This window comes from Aphis gossypii, chromosome 3 (assembly GCF_020184175.1).
Source record: "Aphis gossypii isolate Hap1 chromosome 3, ASM2018417v2, whole genome shotgun sequence".
In the NCBI taxonomy this organism is placed as follows: Eukaryota; Metazoa; Arthropoda; class Insecta; order Hemiptera; family Aphididae; genus Aphis; species Aphis gossypii.
The window spans coordinates 50,875,000-50,896,463 of NC_065532.1; the positions used below are offsets into that span (position 1 = coordinate 50,875,000).

The window sequence follows — 21,464 nt, forward strand, 5'->3', positions numbered from 1 at the left end:
AACTAAAATCGTAATTCTTGGCTTAGTCCGAGTTTGACTTCAACCCGTCTACAGTTTTTTATTAAACGCATGAATAATTTAAACTAAAATAAATACACGTAGGTATTTCATACTCGGTATTCATCCCAAAAATGAATAAAATATGTTTTTACCTTTTTGTGCCTTTTTATTTTGTAAAAGATCACAAAAAGGATTTTTGAGCTTTATTCAATTAAATTTATTTTAATTATTCGAATTGAAATTGTTGATGAATTTATTAATCTTATATTAAAACTTAGTTAATAAACTAGTTAATCAAAATTGATTACTCTACGGTTAACATTAAAACAATTCTTGTAAAACATGCACAAAATGTCTATTATTGTTTATATTAATCCGGAGGTATTTAAACTTTAAAGGCATATACTTATTAAAATAATATTGCGTCGACTTACAAGTATGATTCATCTTCATCATTAAGTATGTCACTATAGTAATGAACACATATTTCGTATTTTCCTGTTTTATAGTCAACCCCACGTGTTTGCATACTTTCATTAGGTCTGACACATTGCTTGTGGTAATCTGCTTCACATCAGCCGTAATTATTATATCGTCCGCTAATAGGGTATGATTTATGAATAAATCAGCATACCTGCAAGATACATTTAAAAAAAGTAATTATCAAACTATAATTGATTTTGTGTTTATTCGACTAATAAACTACATAATATATTTAAATAATTGCAAACTGTTATTGAAAAATGTCCATAACAAAAACGTTAAAAACTATTTTGCTATAATATTAAAATTATTAATAGTTAAATATATTTCAAATTGTTTAATTTATGAATTATAATAACAAAATTGAAATTATTAATTTCGATTCGTCCTTTAATCCTATCATGAGTAAAAACAGGTTAGGTTGTATTAAGTATGATTGAATGTTTTTACTTTAAATAAAAGAACCAAATATTTTAAAATTGTGATTTTTTATAGAATAATCCATCAATTATTATTATATTTGTGTTATAATATACTTAATCACATCTACGCAAACAAAAAGTTAACGAATAATTCTTATTAAAAATGGAATAAAATAAGTATATTTTATCACTTTGGATAAATTTATAGTGTATCTTTAAAATAATATCGATCTAAAAAAATATTGATATGATCTTGTCGTCACTATCAATATAATCCATGATCATATGATCAACACTACTATTGTTAAAATTAAATTGTATAGAAAATTATAAAACGATAGCTAAATTTTTAAATTCTTAAAAAATGTATTTTTACTTTTTAATCAAAATTAAACAGTTTCTTTCGGCATGTTTATTAGTGTATTAACCATGAATATTAATAAATTTTATCTTAATTCATGATATTAACTACATAATGATTTTAACGAACCACGACAATAGTGTATCTAAATTGTCTAGTTAAAACGCCGTGCGTGATTTAAATTTTAGTTTGGAAATACGCTTTATTGTGAGTTATTATGACTTACACATAAGTTGATCCATCGGATGCACACAAAAAATAATACTTAAATAAAATAATGTTTTGGTAAAACCCAAACGTGTGTGTATTCTTAATTCTTATTTTACCAATCAGTTTTACGGATACAGAAATTATATCAGTTGTATAATTATAGCTTATAACGTTTTACTCTTTTTTTTTTTTTTTGAAAAATACTTTATAATTAAAATACACAAAAAACCACACGTGTACTGAGAAAATAATATAGGAGATTATTCCGAATAAACATTAGAAACTTTAATATAAATAAAGATACTTACTAACTCGTCCACTTCGTTCTGTATATACATTTTGATGCTGTGAATATTCAATATATTTGGAAACTTAACATGCTCAAGCGGTGAATTTATTCGATATTTTTTTTTACTAAGCGATATCAATAACCGAACAGATAGCGCCATGGATATTGTACACGCACAAAAAAGTAAAAATATCAATATTATAATCAGACTCTAATAGACCCCACAGCCACTTGTTGTCATTTTTTTCTAAAAAAAACTAGTTTTACGTACTTTTCACAGTATAAATAAAGTGCAATAATTTTACAAACACACTTCACACTTTAAGGGAACGTCGCAGTATCTATTAGATCAATAATAATATGTAATATTTCCGGATTTAATGTGAAATACCACGAAATACCGTTTTTTTGACAAAATCACATTATGTTCAATACTTGGTGAAGTTGTAAGTTTTCAAATTCAAAATTTCACATATATGATCTGATGCGATGGCTAATGAATGTACATGCACAAAAAAGTAAAAATATAAAAATTATAATCAGAATATAGAACCCACAGCCACTTGTTTTCAGTGTTTTCTTAAAAAAATAGTTTTACGAATTTTTCATATGTAAATAAGATGCCATAATTTTATGTATAATATGTAATATGTATAATTATTTTACCAATCTGTTTCCTAAAAGCAAGAGTAGCGTTGTAGGTAAATTTTTAGATTACACCTATACATTCTCAGTTAAGATGATTGAATTATGATGAAAAACAAAATCGATTTGTTTGTTTTTGAGTTAATTGTTGACAAACAAAATAAGCGACATCTCTTTATATTTTATTATAGAGTAGAGAGTTAAGTGCTATCTATACTAAAGAATAGTATATTGCTTAATCATAGCATCGATAAATGTAAATATTGAAATATGTATACAGAATGTATTAACGAACGAAAAATATCGCAGTTATTCTTACTCGCTATTAATATACTTACAAAATCGGTAGTCACCTCTAGTTTACGCTGTTCTATTAATTTTCAAACTGTTCTTTCGTTGTCATCTCGAGTGTGTATATTAATAAATTATTGAAGTGTGTAATAAAAGAAGTGCGACAAAATTTCAGTGGAATGTAGATACAGCCATATAATATAGATATATGTTTTGCGAACGTCATACCTACTATAACGTATGTATAATTATTTATAATTTTGTACAATCCAAATTTTTAACTAAAATTAAATTGTTATCATATTATTCTTCATGCTTAGTTGATTTTTAGCCATTATATCAATTTAAGCATGAAAAATATATCATATAAAAAAACACTGTTTTTCGAATAAAGTACGTTAAAAAAAAGACAACCGTTTATAGTAAATAAAAAATAGCAAATATTACGCATCTAAGCTCTACATTTACTACGGCAATCAATTTTAGTCTACAATATATATATATACTATATAATATAATAGTACTACTGTGTACTATAGAGTGTAGTTTTACTATCTAAGTTAACTTTATCAGTGAAATAAATGCATTATTGTTATTAATCACTTACTTAAATAGCTGTTACTATTATAATATTTTATAAGTAAAACAAAAAAACCATTCTAGATTGAGCTATAGGTCCAATGGTGTAAAGCTAGCCAAGTACTTTGGCATGATTAGAATGCCGCCCTTTTCATATACAAGTACATTTTCAACATTAAAAATTAATTTTTTACGATGTCATAGTATACCAATAATTAAATCGGAAAAATCAATACAGTAAAAAAAAAAAAATATTTAATCAATTATTTACATTTTAATAACCAATACATAACTGAAAAAACATAGAAAAAAATATAAAAATATAAATATCAATACATTCGATGTAGGTGGTACACTATTCGTATTTATAAAGTAACAAATTAGTAATTATAATATATTATAAAGTACTTATGGTCATTTTTAATACACAAATATGTTCATTTAAAAAAAATGCTACCACATGTATTGATTTTATTGAGTAAATAAAAAAACAATCGAGTATAATAATGCAATAATGCCATTATAATATTATATGTATAAGAATATGTACCTACGTGTATAAAAAAATAACCACTGCGTTTATTAATAACTGAGCAAACAATTTACAATATGATCCATAATAGATTCTTCCATGGCTTCTTGAGTAGTAACTCAATTCGACTGTTTAGGATTTTACTTTCTTAAATAATTACTTCACTCAACCTATAAAACTTTAAAGACTTATCAATTATTAAGTAGTCATTCAGTATTTAATACCAAAACATTGTTCAGAAAATGATTTAACTTTAGGATATAAATTTATATAGATAGGTAAATGTATAAAAATTCATTGTTTTAAAGGAATAGGCACATTTAAAAACTATAGGTCCTTTAAATCGTGTTAACATGACATATATTTTTTTCTCCGAAAAGACAAAACTTAAAAATTGACATTGTATTGCAGTGTTACATGAGAATAGACGATCTCAATAAGTTTTTAAAATCTATTCTGGCATTCTATAGGTAATCTACGGAATATTTACAATATAGCACGTGACGTTATTAACAAAAAAAAAAAATTATACTCGCGAAAATAGAAAAACAAAGTAAACAAGAAAAAAAATACATATATAATAATATAATTTTGATATTATTATTGTTAGATCGTTTTCGTATAATAATAATAATACCATCGTTTCACTCAGTGGGTTAATTATAATATATGTACAATCGATTATGTATTGTACTCGGTTACGCGTCGTTAATAATATTATATTATCCGTAACAAAAACGATGACGACATAATATTATTATATCAGTAAGGGTGTATCGCTGCGATTCCGATTCGACCGGACGACTGTAACGAACCGTTGTGACGGTACATCGCAGACTCTTGCGGTGCCTGTGGCTGCTGGTGCCTGTGATACGCTTCCGCATAGCTGTGCCTGTACCTGGGCGAAATCGGCGTGGGACCGTCGTCCGCCGACCGCTTGTCCGACATCGCTTCCCGTCTACTTCCGTAACCGCTGCCGCCGAGGTCTGCTTGCTGTTGTTGTTGGTGGTGATGGTTTTGACCGCGATGGTGTTTGTACGGTTGTTGTTGGTGATGGTTCGGTTGGTGATCCTCGTAACCGTACGCCGCCGATCGCCGCTTGTACTCTCGGCCGGCAGACGCCGTCGGCGGCAGACCGTCGTCTTCGCCGCCGTCGTAATCGTCGTCTGCCTCCCGGATGTCCGGTTCGCCACGGGGTCTGCCTCCGTAACTTATTGGAGGCGGACAACAGCCACCGTCGTCTTCGTAAGCGTACGCGGCCGACCGTCGTTTGTAATCGTTCGCGCGAGACGAAAGTTCCGCCGGTGGCGGCGACACGTCGTTGTAACGACTCCGCCTGGGCGCGGCTCGAGGAGCTTCCACGACCCGGCGCGGTGAGTTTTTGTGCCGTTCTTCGGGTGGAGGTGGGCGGTAGTTGTGGTCTGACGGCGGAAAGTCCTCGGCTGAATAACTTCTCGGCACCGATCTGGATTCGTCGTGATCGTGCTGTGAAAATTCGAAAATAAAAAAAATACTCATTTAAATTTTGATTATACATATTATTATGATCAATCATAATATAGTTTCGATAGTTGTGGTGCAAGTGAGCTTCCGCTCGGATATCAAAACAAGTGGTTTTGAAACCGAGTATATTGTAAGGTTCCTGCGCTTCCACCACAAATTTAGTACGATTATATTAAACTGTAATAGGTATAACTCATACAGTTCATCTTCGTATTCGGTAACCGTTATGATTTAAAAAGAAAAAAAACAGTGTGGTCTACATACTATATTACAATAAAAATATATACCATAATCCCACTCTCTATTTTAGTTCATGGGGTCATAATATTTATATTTCAATATGATATAGCTTTCGGACCACTGTTTATTTTTTTAATCTTAACGGTTTCTTAGTGTCAAGATGGACTGAACGGGTAATACAGTAAGTACTTTACTTTTACATCGTTAACTCATAATTTTTATAGTATATATGAATTTGAAATAAGTTTTTTTATTAACGGCTAATCTCAGAAATTGCTGGATTATTTTAGCAGTTCCAATTTTTTGTTGTTAACATAAATTTTAAAGTAAATCGACCTAACCTAAAATAGTGGCAAGAACATTATCTGATTTTTTCGTTAGATTTTTACAATACTTTTTTGTCAGAAAGCTATGAATACGTAAAGTATTAATATTTAAAAGTGCTCATAACTGGCTTAAAAATTAAAATACCGTAAAAACCAAAAAAAAAAACTCAATGCTTTTACCTTCATGTTTGCTAATAGGTCAATTCACTTATTCAATTATTAAAGCTAACCACACGAAATCGGTACATTTTAGCATATTATTTGTTAGTAAGACGGAGACAATACAGGTGGTTACGACGACGTCCTCTTAATGTTTCTGACTGAATTAATAATGAGGTCACCTATAAATACATGAGATCTTCGTTCTGGACGAATAAAATCAAGTCTTTGGTGAGAAATATTTTGGAACAATTTACAATGTAAATTGTATAGTTTTATTTTAAATATGCAATAGGTAGGTGTAGTAATTTCCATCAATTACATTCACAGTAAAAGTAACCACAATATAACTGATAGCCTTAGACCGCAGTTATAATTCAATAAAATAATCTTGCAAATTGTAACTGTTTTCTTATTTCATTAAAATAAATCATGATGATATGGTTGATGTGCAATATTATATTTATATTTTAATAGCTGTGGACGTCATATTTATTTTAATTTGTTAAAGAAAAATCGTTGATTTATTTTTTATTCATTTTTATCTTATTAATTGCACAAAGAAAAATAAACTTTCAACGACTACTCCTAACTATGTAAATTGGAGACAAACATATAAATGTTTGGAAAAATATAGAAATTGTGATTTTTTTCCTAGAAACGATCAGAAGAAAATTAATAATTATACTTTATTTTTTAGCAACATATAGAATTGAATTTAAATTTTGCACAAATTTAATTTTAAAACCATTATAATATTATGATTTAATATTAAAATGGAAGCTGTATGTAAACAGATATACAAATATATTAGATAATTAATTAATTAGTCGAAAATCTCCAAATCAAAATCAAAAAGGTTATCATTATTAAATTTCTATGTGATTATAATATTATATATTTTTTTTTACTAAAAAATAATAGAAATATTAGTAATAACAGAATTTTTAATTCTTTTTTCATAAAAATTTTAATTTACCTGAAAGTTCCTAGGCTGTCTATTGGAAATTGGTTTCGAATAACCACCATTGTAATCAGTATCTAAACGTTCTCTCGGTCGATTGGATCTTCTGTAATTTTTTACCGCCTGGTGGTCAAAATGGTCGTCATTGTAGTCACCATCATCATCATAACGATTCCTGTCCATTTCGTCATCATCTGAATGGTGACTTCGTGACCAATTACAAGATTCTCTAACCACTGCTCTAATCATGGGCATTGCATTTTCTTTACGTTGTCGTTCAAGACGCTTCTTTAGTTCAGATTGTTGCTCGTCAATCCGTTCTTTTTCCAGCATAAGGAACTTTTCTTTGGCATCCTTGAATCTCTCACGTGGAGACTCTCTAACTGTAGAACGATTTGGAGATGGTGTCCTCTGTCTGATTTCTACAGGTTTTTTCCTGTGTTCAGGAACAGTTAAGGGTGTCTGTGCAGAGTTCTTGGCCGCATCACAATTTCTAGGTCTCGGTTGGACCAACGCAACGTTACGATCCGAATATTTTTCTCTAAGATTCGGTGAAATATTGTTATTATTATTACTAAAGTTTTGGCGTTTAAAATTCGTAACGTTGTTATGTTGTTGTAGCTCTTGTCTTCCATTGTAATAGTCTTTTTCCGGTGATGTAACTGGACTACTACTACTGTCTACGCCACTGTCTTGTCTCCTGATTCTGGGAAGCGGATGGTCATTGGCAGATTTTGCAAACAATGGTTCTTCTAACGGACTCGCGTTCCAATCGTCATCTAAAAAATATATTTCAGTAGCTATATTAAAAATGTGTATTTAAATAAAACAATTATTTTTGGTTAAAAAAACAATTATTGTTACGGGTGTAATCATCGTCTTTATATTAACTCAAAAACGTAGAAAATTACTGTATAACTAACGAAATCTTATAAAGACAACGAGTACCTAAAACAATAAATTATTATTAAACTTATTATATCAAACTGGTTTCAAAAACCATTTCAGTTACCTGCCAAAGATGCAAATATTTATGTAGGTTAATTCAACACAATAATTATATGATTTATTAGTAGACTTATAATTATTTATAAATAGGTACAATTTATAATCATTTTTTATGCCTATAATAATAACAGCATAATTTATAATAAACGTCAAATAAAACTACTAACTGTATATTATTGTGCTATAATTATTTTTGACATGGCTAAAATTAGAAGAAAAATATATTAATTTAATAAAAAATCAATTTCAATTTTAAACTATAATCGGTGTCTATTATACATTATAATATAGCTAATAAAAATAATTTTAATGACGACTTGAACATGTTTTCAGTTGGTTATTATAAACAAGGTATATCTAAAAAACAACATGACGTGTAATACGTATTATATAAACTATAGGTACACTCGTATGTTTTGATAAATTTCAAACCTACAATCTTAAAGTACCTACCTAGCTAATAAGAACATTAAAATTTGCTGTTATTTTGCACTAAAATAAAACATTATATTGATGTTGTTTCGATTAACCGGTTTAATACAGTTTGCCTAGAAATTGAAAATTCTATATATTTTGGCCTCAAGAAATACCTTTCTCTTGACGACGTCGCCCAAAACACCAGCCGAAGTAAAGTATATTATAAACCTGCATAAATATTTTATTATTACCATTACTGCAACATTATACACATAAATGACGACCGTACGTTAAATAACTAAACGGATATAATTGATTGAACGCATCGAATTAGTTACAACTAAACATATAGGTACAATATATAACATAAAATTTAGATTAAACGTATCGATTGAAAAAAAAACAGTTGCTACTTGTATTACACTATATACATTTACAATATTTGTGGCAAAACAATTGCAGTTTTATTTTAATCGTCTATCCGGCACAATTCACACGGTTTGTTATATTCAGCCACTGCAAGAGAGCATGAGAAAGAGGTCATATTACGTATGAATTGGCGGTTCGCCACGAAATAAAATCGTACACCAAAAGCCACGGAATTGTATTGAACTATATATACATACATATATTTTGTACAGGTATATTTTTACGAGGATATTAAACCGATGAAATTATTTCTCTATACAAAGATGGCTTAATAACCCATAGCTACTAGCCATATAAGTTGGCACAGTAGTTGTAAATTTCAATAACTATAAGTCGACAAACGTGTACGTAAACTGGTCTAGGTACATAAGTATTGAGATGGGGCGAACGTTTAGCTATAAAAATTAAAGAGGACATTGCTCCCTTTTTATAACTTAATAATATTATTAAAAAACATTTTTAGTATTAAATTTTATTCGGTGAAACATAACGTTAAAGTGATTAGTTTAATAATAATCGATTAGATTTATATTATATTGGCGTAGTTTATTGTATATTAATCGACATTGTAATTATATGGTTACAATAGTTTGATGATAATCAATTTTCCGACTTGTAATTTGTGAAAACTGATTAAGATATCTCACATTAAAAACTATAAACGCATATGATTATAAATGAAATACAATTTGCTCCCAATAAAAATTATCCGAGTAATGCCGAATCGATTAAATTCAATTGCACAAAAGATGACGTATCCGAATATGTGTATTGAGAAGAGGCAGTAAAAATATTCAACTAGGAACTAAATTTGTTGTCGTCTGCAATAAATAAAGAAAATTGTTTGTGCCCAAATTAGCTAGAGAAGTGAAATAAAAATTAAATAATATTTTTAGTAGGTTGATTATTAGTATTATTATATTTATAAACTAAAAACAAAATATATATAATTTAATAACAAGGCATGACTTTTCTTCTAGCCGTATTTAACTAGAATATTATATAGATTTTATATTTATATGTAACTGTCGTATAACATCTATATTTATTTAACTCAATTTATGTTTTTTATACGTAGATATAATAACTTACGTTAATTATCGGCAGTTAATATTGATTTAAAATTCATATCTATTTCCGTAAACATAAAAAAAATAATTATTAGTTATTAAAAATGTATTTTAAACCATTATTGTGGTATTGTTATAATAATATGTAATATATGTATAATTTCATAAACATGTTTTATTAATTAGGTAATTATGTAGTCTATAAGTAGTAAATAATTGTATACTTTTATACCAGAGATAACTAAAAATGCGTATGGAGAAAGTGCACCAGATGAATTTTACTCAAGTGCTCCGGGCCACATACCGTTATTCAACTTAGCATGCAGTATAACGCATACTTGTGTTTCTTTTTACAATCGATATTTTTGTAATAATTAATTTATCAATATAATAGGCGGAGAAACGTAAGTCTGCAGCTTATATTAATATGAAACAAAAATTAATTACGCACGAGGATTACAACGGTAAGTATTTCCGTATTGGTATATATGATATATCATTACATACCTATATGTTTGTACATGTAATGTACATAATAATACATACGAAAATATATGTATTTATACTGTGATTGACGGTATAGGAAACACATCACTAGTGTTTACGAACATAAACTTATATCATAATAATACCTATGTTTAATATTATAGTCATAGTTAAATGACAAATACGTACCTATACAAATATAATATTATAATGCATATACTGTACAGTATGCCTTGTTTGGCCGTTGTTTTTGAGCGAGGATAAGACGATTTTCATCGTATCGACGACCTCTGACTCGAACCGCGTGTCTATAATAATAATTATCTTGGCGAAGAATCGTGCCGTGTGAAAGTCTCGCGTTCGGGCGCTATATTACGGCTCTCTTAACCAAACACCAAAAGATATTCAGAATCAAAATAAATAATGTATAGGAGTATATCTGTATACAGTTAACCCGAAAAGAATATAATACATCAGGAATTCTGTTGAATATCCTCTACGTGTAATAGAATAATAATATTATATTATTATAAAAGACTTTAGAATTGAATGGAGCTGGTTGTTGGGTCTGCAGGCTGCAACTGCAGCGCAAGATGTACAGAGAATTCAATCTCTTTGTATTTATTATGTATATGACGTTACAGGCAATCTGATGCACTTGCTGGTCGATGTTTACTTTATCTAGTATTTTTGGACAATGCATCAAAATACTATTTTGCCAAAAGGCAGAATAATAAATAACTTTCCCAGTCCGATAGTAAGCTTAACAAGAATTGTGGCTTTAATTTAAAAATGTATACATTTAAATGTTATACTATTGTATTGAAATACTAACTTTATAAAGAGATAAATGTTTCCTGTCAATTTAGTATGTCTTAATTTATTAATTGACACTGCTTACGTGTTTTTATAAAGTTTTAATGGTATAAAACCATAACAAAGTAATTAATATAGGTAGTGTACTCAAGTCTCAAATACTTATCCTTAGATAGTATATGCTTAAAACTTAAAAAACTATTTAAAAAATAAATTCTCATATACTTTACAAAACAATATTTCAAAATTCAAAAATAATTCTAGTTCGTTATAGTAGAGTTACTTCATTATTGGTAATAATGAAAGAAAGGAATACTTAAATCAGTTACATACTTATATAGTATTATGTTATGATTTTATGAATGCATGAAAATAATTTGTAATTATCAAAAATACCACATATATTGTAACATTTTACAGTTTTCACAATTTTTAATAGATTTACCAATTATGAATATCTAATACATATTTGTTTTTAAATTATATCAAAAATGTTACCATTAGTTATATTATATTGTATTAAAATGCAGTAAGATATTTATACTAAATTTACTAATTTGGACTACTGCAGACTTTCCAATTAATTATAACACAGGTACTGTACATAGATCATTACGATTACGACAATGGTAATATGAAAATAAATCTACAGTGAAGGGGTAATCAGTATTTTTTGTACTGCTATGCAAGAAAGTAATTTGTAGAGATAATAAATATTAAACATTAAGGCATAACCACAAAATTATAATTTGTTTATTTAAGTACTTATAGCACCTACCCATATTGTTACTTAATAATATATTCATTACGTCATATTATTTGGACCTTATGACAAAAAAATAATCAACATTTATAATTATTAATTGTGCATTTATTACTTTTTTACGTTTGTTGTTATTTTATAAATTAAATAAAATGCTAGTATTCAAATATTAAGTGTTGTACTATAGTATATTGGATTGTACATATAAAAAGAAAATGAAATTCATAAAAATATCGATTTCCTTAACGCCGCGTAACATAATATACCTAATTATAGCTAGTATATTATGCTTTATTGAGTTGTGTTGTCAAGAGTGGTAAGGGTTAAATATCGATGTATATATAATATTTTGTATTAACTAATTCTTAACAGGTGTTACATAAGCATTAACAGTAAAAAATAAAACAATCATATTATTTTATCACTAGACGTTACATAATTATTCAAAAAAGTATCCCCCCTCGAATAAAATATCCTGGCTCCGCAATTGTGTATATTTATGATTATTATTTAACGTGGAAATTTAAAGCATTCTATTATACACATGTGTTGAAACTATGTGAATACAACATAGTAGGTATCTATTATAGGTATTTAATTTAATAATATTTCACTATGTTATAAGAGGTACGCTAAATTACAATTTTCTAATAATTACAAATGAAATTCATGTACAAATTTCCTCTTTACAAATCACGATTTTCAAAAACCACATTAATATAAATATTATAATTCTAGCATACGTTTAATATATTCTTTAAAATCTATTAATTATTACTTGATTTACATTTTGTACCTGCGTGAAATGTATGATTTTTTTTTTTTTTTGAATAAAATATTATAAAACTTTGCAGTATGATGTACTGATAAATAATCGAATTTGCATAATCTTATAGTAATATAAGCTATTTCATCATCTATATATTAAAACAAAAAATTATAAGAATACATACAATATTATACCTAAGTATAACATACATAATATAATATGGTAGACAAATATATACCTGAGTAAATTGTACTTCATATGTGCAGACCAATGATGTATTATATAGACACTTATATTCTTCGATTTATGTATAATATATGAATATTATACACAATAAATAGGTCATACACAGCTATATTCTGTATAAAAACCACTTCGAGTTAGCAGTTATAAACCAAGATGATATATCTTGGACGGTGAAGTTTCTACTTCTCATCGTGTTAATATTCATTTTATATTACATAGCCACGAAAATGACCTCTTGTACATCAACCTTCTAATAAATAGTGAAATTTAGATGTGTAGAGTAATTTTTTATGTCAAATTAAATAAAAAAAATATTTATAAAAGCTTATTCTACAATAACAATATTTAAGATTATCGATAATAACCGCAATATTTTAAATCGCTTCTAGAACAATATATGATTATGTTAATTTAAAATAAATAGTTATTTTTAAAATGTCTATACTATGCCACTTAGATAGGTTCACTTTAAATAAACATTATTTTTGTTAACAGTACATCGCGCATAAGTCTTGTATTAGGTACTCCTATTATCTCTGCGAGATCGTGACGTATCAATATATTTAAATAAGTTTTTTAAAGAGTTAACATACCCATATTCCATAAACAAATATTAATGTTATAACGTAAATTTCTTATACATCAATCTTGAAAAAAAACCAGCATTTAGAGATATTGATTTGCTACGGAGATAATTAAGGTGATACGGTAGCTACTTTTAGCACATTCCAATTATATATTATATACGTATATATTATATTATATTTCGTCAAAATAAACAGTAAACACGTTAAAAGTAAATTGTATGCTAATTCAATACACAGTTAAGTAATATCATTATATAAATTATTGTAATTCACTTTAAATCTTATATAATAGATATTTGATGTTTTTGGAACCGAGTGTATCATAATATTCTTACATCGTTAGACGCACGGTCTGGTTAGGATTATACAGGTCAATTGGTCGATAAAAAAGTATTTTCAATAATATTGTTAAATTATGTGTTTATAACCTGTACCAAGATATCATTGATTATAGAATAGATTCTATTATATAATCAATGCTTGTACTATCAAAAAAATATGTATAATATTTTAATGTCTACGGCTATTTATTATTGAATTCTAGTGGTTTCTGTAGAACATTTTTATGGTTGAAATCATAAATTTTGGCTTTCTAGCTAATGTTGTATAGTTAGACCATCTAAAGTTTATTAATTGCATTAATAGTTTTATAATTAAAATTATTATTGAAATAAAAAAATAAACATTTTGTGTATGGTATCTATGTTAAAAATAAATGAAATATTTTTGTTTTAGAAATTATTTGAAATTGTGTTAAAAGATATCTAAAATACCCTTTATTTAGTTTTATTAGTTTTATTAAAAAAGTTGTCAACATACAAAATAAAGGTTAATTTTGTGTTGGTACAATCGCGTTTTTAAAAAACGTAGAACTTTTGTACAAACATTTGATCATTTTATCGATCCGAAATCATTCATAAATACCATGTTTAAACAACATATGAAATATTCCTTGTATTTATATAATATATTATATGGTAATTAATTTTTCTTTTAACTGTATAGTAAAATGAAACTTGTCAGTATTTTTTTATCTATGACTATATAGTTTTGTAGTATATAATTAAATCGAAACGATTAATGTATATATTTTTTTAATTAATTAAGATTCATATAAAAATACATTTGAAAACCATTTAAATTTGGCATTTGTTTCGTAACTGCTGATGTACTGAAATAAATAATTATAGACTGTATAGTGTATATACTATAGTAGGAGGTCTATAGCAATTAATAATAATATTATGATGTATTCGATATATAATTACATAATAATATAAAATAATAGGTACTTGACAAATAATTTCAAATAATTATTACAGGAATATAAAATTAAAATTTTCAGAACGTATTTTTTCAAATCATTATCTATTCTATAATATATACGTAATAACATGTATTGACATGTGCCAGAGTTAAAACAAGTACTTATTATTAAATTAAAATAAGTAGTGGTTAAAAATATATAATAAGTACATCTTAATTCTACTGCAGTATAATGTTATTTAATAATATATTTCTGTCACTGTATGGGTCATTGATTTTTAAAATGTATGCATCTCTTACGAGTTTTACGCAACACTATCATTGCCAATTCATTACCTATATTCGTGATGTTACGAAGTACACGTGCAGCTAGAATACTTTGGAAATTTACCTAGCTGTATAATAAATTACTACTAGTCTATCGAATTGTAAGATTACAAAATCGCGTGTACAAGTATATATATACTAGACCACCGAGTTTTTTTTATTACAAATACGATATTATACAGGACTAGACGGTATAGTATTTGCAAATATCAAAAACGTGTACGATACTTTAAAACGAGTTTTTCATAAATCTAAACTCTAAAGAGTTGTCATAAAACATGTTGTTGTTTGTGAATAACTCGTCTAAGATGTGCGAATGACCGAATGATTAGTGTTTTATGAATTCGAACACAATTCTAATTGTATATTTTAACATTTTTAAATCCTTAACGTAAAATCAACATTGAAATGCGTATATCTAACGTTGACACTCGTAAAGTTCCTGTTGAAACAATTCCAAATGTCTATAAGTATGCCAATAATAACAATTTTTTTATTATACATAGAGTGAACCAATATAAGTATAATACATAACTGTTTCATCGATGATGGATAACGTTAAGTGATAGTTAATAATATAAGCAATAGAGATCTGATTAAATTATGTAATAATTTACGTATTAATTAAAAACGAAAATAAAAAGCTTGTGTGTAAAATAATACAGCAATACTTGGCGCATGCCGCAGGTATTTTACGTGGTGATTTTTTTCCAACGAAAGGCTTTCGTTTTCTGCCACAGTTAATTGTTGTTCGATATTTTATATATTATAATTATTAAAAAAGGAACGTTTTAATACTTAAATAAATAAAATTTTCTGCCTACAGAGTATTCCTAGACACATACGTATCATAGTTCTAAACGACACAGTCCGTAAAGCATGTCAAATATCAAACACACAATGAATGCAATCGTATATGCTGCACATTATATGCGCCAGTGTCATAAGTCGTACCGTCTAGGATGAGGTCCTGTGCGTGAACTGCGCACATATTATTATTATTATTGTTGTTGTACCTACCGGTCGGTGCTACATGATGTAAAACCAAAAACCGGTTTCTTATTTGTCATCCTGTTACACCCACGACGACGTATGCAGCACCGTTACCACAGGTAGGTACGTACATATTATTAAAATAATAATATTATAAATTATAATGATGACGATGTACGCCTTTATAAAATAATATTATGCCCCATAATATAATGCGTACCTATTTTGATGTGTGTAGGTATGCCTTTTACAATTATTATAATATATTATAAGCGTGGAAGATAAACTCACTCTCACTGTTATAATAATAATCATAACAAGACTGTGTACGTGTCGATTAGAATGTATCGCGACGATCGAGACGAACCGGTGAACTACTATACAACTATAATAGTACAATATTTTATTTATATATTTTATACGTTCTACCTTAACCTGATGCGATATCCCGTGTGAGTATTGCGTTTACGCATAATGAACCAATATACAAATGTAGGCATTACCGAATTGTAAAGGAACAATAATTCTAAAGAATTTTTGTGGCCAGTGCAGGGGAGAGGGAAACTCTGAGACGTTTATTGTGGAATGCATAACAGCTGTGTAAAACGTAGATATAGCAGTTTTACCAAATTAAGATGGACGAGAAGAAGTGAATGAACGTTCAAGGTCGATATTGCTGGTATTTTTTTCAGCGCCTAACTTCAAAGGAAATACTCAGTCACAGTCGGTTGACTCTTGTAGCTGAATTATCTATACAGAACTATTATAGAAGAATATACCTAGACATAATGATGCAGCCAAAGTCTACATGAGAATGATCACTACGGAAGTACCTACTTATACGATTTATTTTTGGCAGAAGAGATTCACCGTACAAATTGACAACGACCGAGAGATGAAAAAAAAATAAATTATGAAATAATAGACATCGAGTAGAATTCTTCATTGCATAATATAATAATGTGTAACAATAATATTGTTATCGTGAAGTATAATATTAGATTCTGACCTACCGTGATTTAATTAATGAAATTTAAAAAAAAAACAATTTCTTAATACGCATTATTGGAACCTAAATGAATCATTATTAATTATTGTGTTAGTATTAATACAAAATTGTATAATTTTTATTTTAAAATATCATAGGTATCTAACTGATATCGTATTATTTTAAACAACTATATTCCAAGTAGTAAGGTCGTATTTTTAACACGATAGGACCTACAACGACGTTATGAAAAGTGTGATGTATAGAGATCGTGTTTGACACTCGTTTCGCTTCGTTCACCTCGGTACTGTGTATGATTATAGTGTATTATTATTATTTTTAATTTGAATATTGCTATTATATCGCATTAAAAAAAGATGCTCAACGGATGTCGGCTTAAACAAAAAAAAAATAAAAATGTCAGTTTGTATAAATAATGAATATTTACTGAAATTTGAATGATTTTCATTTTCTAATAATTATTATATTATTACTACAGAAATAATTAGTATACATTAGTATAATAGTATAGGTACAGGTATTATATGAAATATATTGAGTTTTTTCATTGTCCGAAAGTGCTTTCTAAAAAGAAGCTCGCAATACGTAGTAAAACAAATAGATAACTCTATTGATATTATATACGTTCAGAATCTTTTTTTAACATTTTTTTTTTTATTTAAGCTTTCTGTTAAATACGTTAAACAATAAGCTTTACTAATCGATAAAATTAGATACAATAATTTCAAGAAGTATAGAGTGAAGAAATCAATTAAAGTAACTATGTCTAATACTACCTACTTATAGTACTTAATATTTTTACATGAAATAAACAATTAGAATCTGAAAGATCTAAAATCTGTCCAATTTCTTTTAATAACTAATGGAATATTCGTACACGAAAATGTGAGGCTAGAGAATTACTGTTAAAATTATTGTTTAAGTTTTCGGGTAATTAGAGTTTTAGCCGTCTATAAAAGGATGGCTTATAAGTTATAACTAACCCAAGTGCTAATGTCTAATTCCCAATGGGAATAATAACAATACGAATCATAAATGGTAGTATATGCCTACTGTACTTAGAACTAAGAAATAGAAGTACATTTTAACTAACAGTAAATGTTTTGAGTGTGTATATAAAACGTATAAGTATATAATATATATATTGTTAGTTGTTATAGAATGTTTACATTGTTTTAAGCCATTAGAAACACATTCATTAAGCCAACAACATTAATCTGTATTGAATTGATTTCTTTTTTGCAAAAAGTCGGGTAAAAAAAATGTAGAATTCGACTATATTATGGGTATACATTTTGGATAATAAAAAACGTCATTAGAAAGTCGTTGCATGCTATGCCTATTATGTTCAGCTAATTTTTATGAGCTATCGCATATGTGGCACGTGCTAAAGCTGGTTGGGTGGCTTAAAAAAGGACAACAATCGTTTGACCCACATAAACGTTTGGGTATCATATCATTAAAACCTATTATATATTAAATATATTTTTAAATTTTAGTTTAAGATATAAGTATAATAAAGGTTTAGTGCCAAAAACGATGTTAAATGTACTGTACCAATACTATTCTGATGTACTAGCTTTTGTTACACTTGAATACATGTACCATTAGTTCAGTTTTAAATGGCATAATATAATATGCACATTGCACATTGCACAAAAGCCAAACGGATAAAATATTATTTCTTGTTGCACCACTGAATACTGCAGCAAGTATCGATATAATATTATAATGCATATTATATGTATGTATGTTAATGGGTATATATTGCATGCATATAGTATAATAGATGTTGTATTTAAAATAAAATATATAGATTAGGGTAGGTACATATATTAACATTAGTTTATAAACTTCAACAGTTTAACGATAACGTTCATAACCGTTATATAGAAAAGGACAAGAGCGATAACTATTTTTATACGGCTAGTTTATATTTAGTAGATAAGTACCTAAGTATGTAAACGAGATTCAAACACAATAAATTAAATTGAATAGATAATATTCTAAATTCTTTTACACATTGCAGCTATGCAGGAATAGCGAAACACGACATTCCTCTAAAAATGTTTTTTTGCATTTTTACAATATATATCTTAAAATTATAATAAATAGCAGCAGTTATCACCCATCGAAGATCAAACGTATGAAATATTTACGATTATATAAACGTATTAGTATTATTTGTGAGAGTACGACAGTACGAGTTTATAAATGCATCATTTAATATTACATATAGAAATACCAATAAAACTGGTGGAAAACTTTGTGAAGGGTAATTACGTTAATATACTTTACCTAATATTTGCGTTTGAATTGAATTATAAAATATGACAATAATAATACCAACCCACTGACTGATTAAAATGTATAGAAATTTATAAACGATTTAATATATGTTAAAATATAGTATTAAATGGTAAACGTTCGGACTATTTTACGATCAATATAAATTTAATGTTATCATTCGTTTTAACATAAAAAATTATATTTATTATAGTTACAGGGAAATCATACAATATGAGTTATCCATTAAACGTTGCAGATGTTTTAAAATGTTTAATGCTTAATAAACATATAAAATAATAATATATTTGTATAGAAATTATTTGATTATACCTAATACGCATTGTAACTGGTCATAAAGACTGGTTTCATTCTTAACTATAAGAATTTAGATGTTATTGAAATATTTAATAGTTTCAGTTGTTCGACCCCTTTAGAGTGTAAGGTGTAACTATGTAATACCTATTGTCTAAATATATGACAGTATACCTATTATAAAATTGTATATTGTAATAATCAATATTAATTATGTTAATAGCTATAGGACTATACCTGACGACGAGTTATTATCCGCGTATGCGTTTTCCGGTTCATATTGTTCCGGACTGGGTGCGTGATCAGATCCTATCCCGCTAGATCCACCACTCGATCCCATTTTCGTACCGGATCTTCGAAAATCTTGTTGCAGTCTTGCGCCAGTACTGTTGACACCGACGATGTTAGCACTCATGCACCGCCTAAAGTCGATACCGTTTAGATTTCCGCGATGTCTGTGGACGGTATCATAATCTCTGGGTGGCAACAAAATCGGGACGCCACCGGTCTTGCCACCGGTACCCAATTTTTTTTTCAACTCTGCCGCCAACGAATCGTACAGGTGGTCACATCATGACCAAGGCCCGGCACTCCGCTCTCGGGCGACAACGGTGGCTGTGGCGGAGACTCTCTTTTCCGATCATTCCGATCATTCCGATCATTTCGATCATTCCGAACGTTGCAGTGCGTTTCGGATTTTGTCTGCAGTCTCGATTCGATGTCATTGAGTTTCTTCTTGTTCTCCGGTCGATCGACTAGCATTCGCAATTGCGTGGATAGCAGAGTCGCAGTCTCTACGGTATCACAACGGTAGACGTGCACGTGCACGGGCCACTTGGTAACGGGGTTGTAGAGCAGTAAGATCACAGCCACCAGATCCTCATCCTGATGGACGCAGGTGACCGCGTGATCGGGGATCAGGTGCTTTACCAAGTCACTTTTTGAACTCTTACCGCCCGGCAATGAAATCAATGCCGAAACATTATGAACGATCTTTAATCCCCTGTGACTTACTTGGAGAGTGAACTTATATGGTGTCACTTTCTTTTCCCTTTCCGCCAAAGCCGATATCACAGGAATTATGCTTTCTACGTCTCTCACATTCTTACATTCCTGAGCTCCGAGAAACCAAACGTAGTACGAACTTTTTTTTATGTCTTTTTTCATATTTGAATTTATTTCCCGGTTAACAGTTACACATGTAAAAGTACTATGCTATAAACTAAATATAGTAAAACACTAAAAAACAAAATACAAAATTAAAACGCTAAAATAAAAAACATTAAAAACCGCGACACGACACAAACAATTCACTGTACACGAAAATAAGACACAACAAGCAGGCGTTTGAAGAATAACTGATGGTCGAAGTTCCAGGTGTACTACAGCAGTATTGTGGAAGTAGAAGTGGTACCGGTTCATAGTTGGTATTTGAAAGGAACATAAAGTAGGCAGCGCTGCCAAGCGAAAACGAGATAATGTCCTCGATGCATATTAAATATAAACGTAATTTTTATTCACAGTTTATAATCCTTAAAACTATTCAATGCTTATTCTAAAGCGAATTAAAAATAAAAATTATACATGAATATTAAATTCAATGTATTATAGGTTTAAACTAAAATTTTAAAATAAAACATCAATATAATTCAACTAATAATTGACGTGCTAAT

General features: G+C 28.5%; 1 protein-coding gene across 1 annotated transcript; it reads right to left on the reverse strand.

Moving 5' to 3' along the window:
• Positions 1-4,155: 4,155 nt before the first annotated feature.
• LOC114132201 (uncharacterized) lies at positions 4,156-21,164 on the reverse strand. Its single transcript, XM_027997596.2, is given in 4 exon segments — positions 4,156-5,297; positions 7,020-7,783; positions 20,029-20,353; positions 20,356-21,164. Coding segments are annotated over 4 exon segments (2,415 nt in total). The 5' UTR covers positions 20,959-21,164; the 3' UTR covers positions 4,156-4,574.
• Between the last annotated feature and the right edge of the window lie 300 nt (positions 21,165-21,464).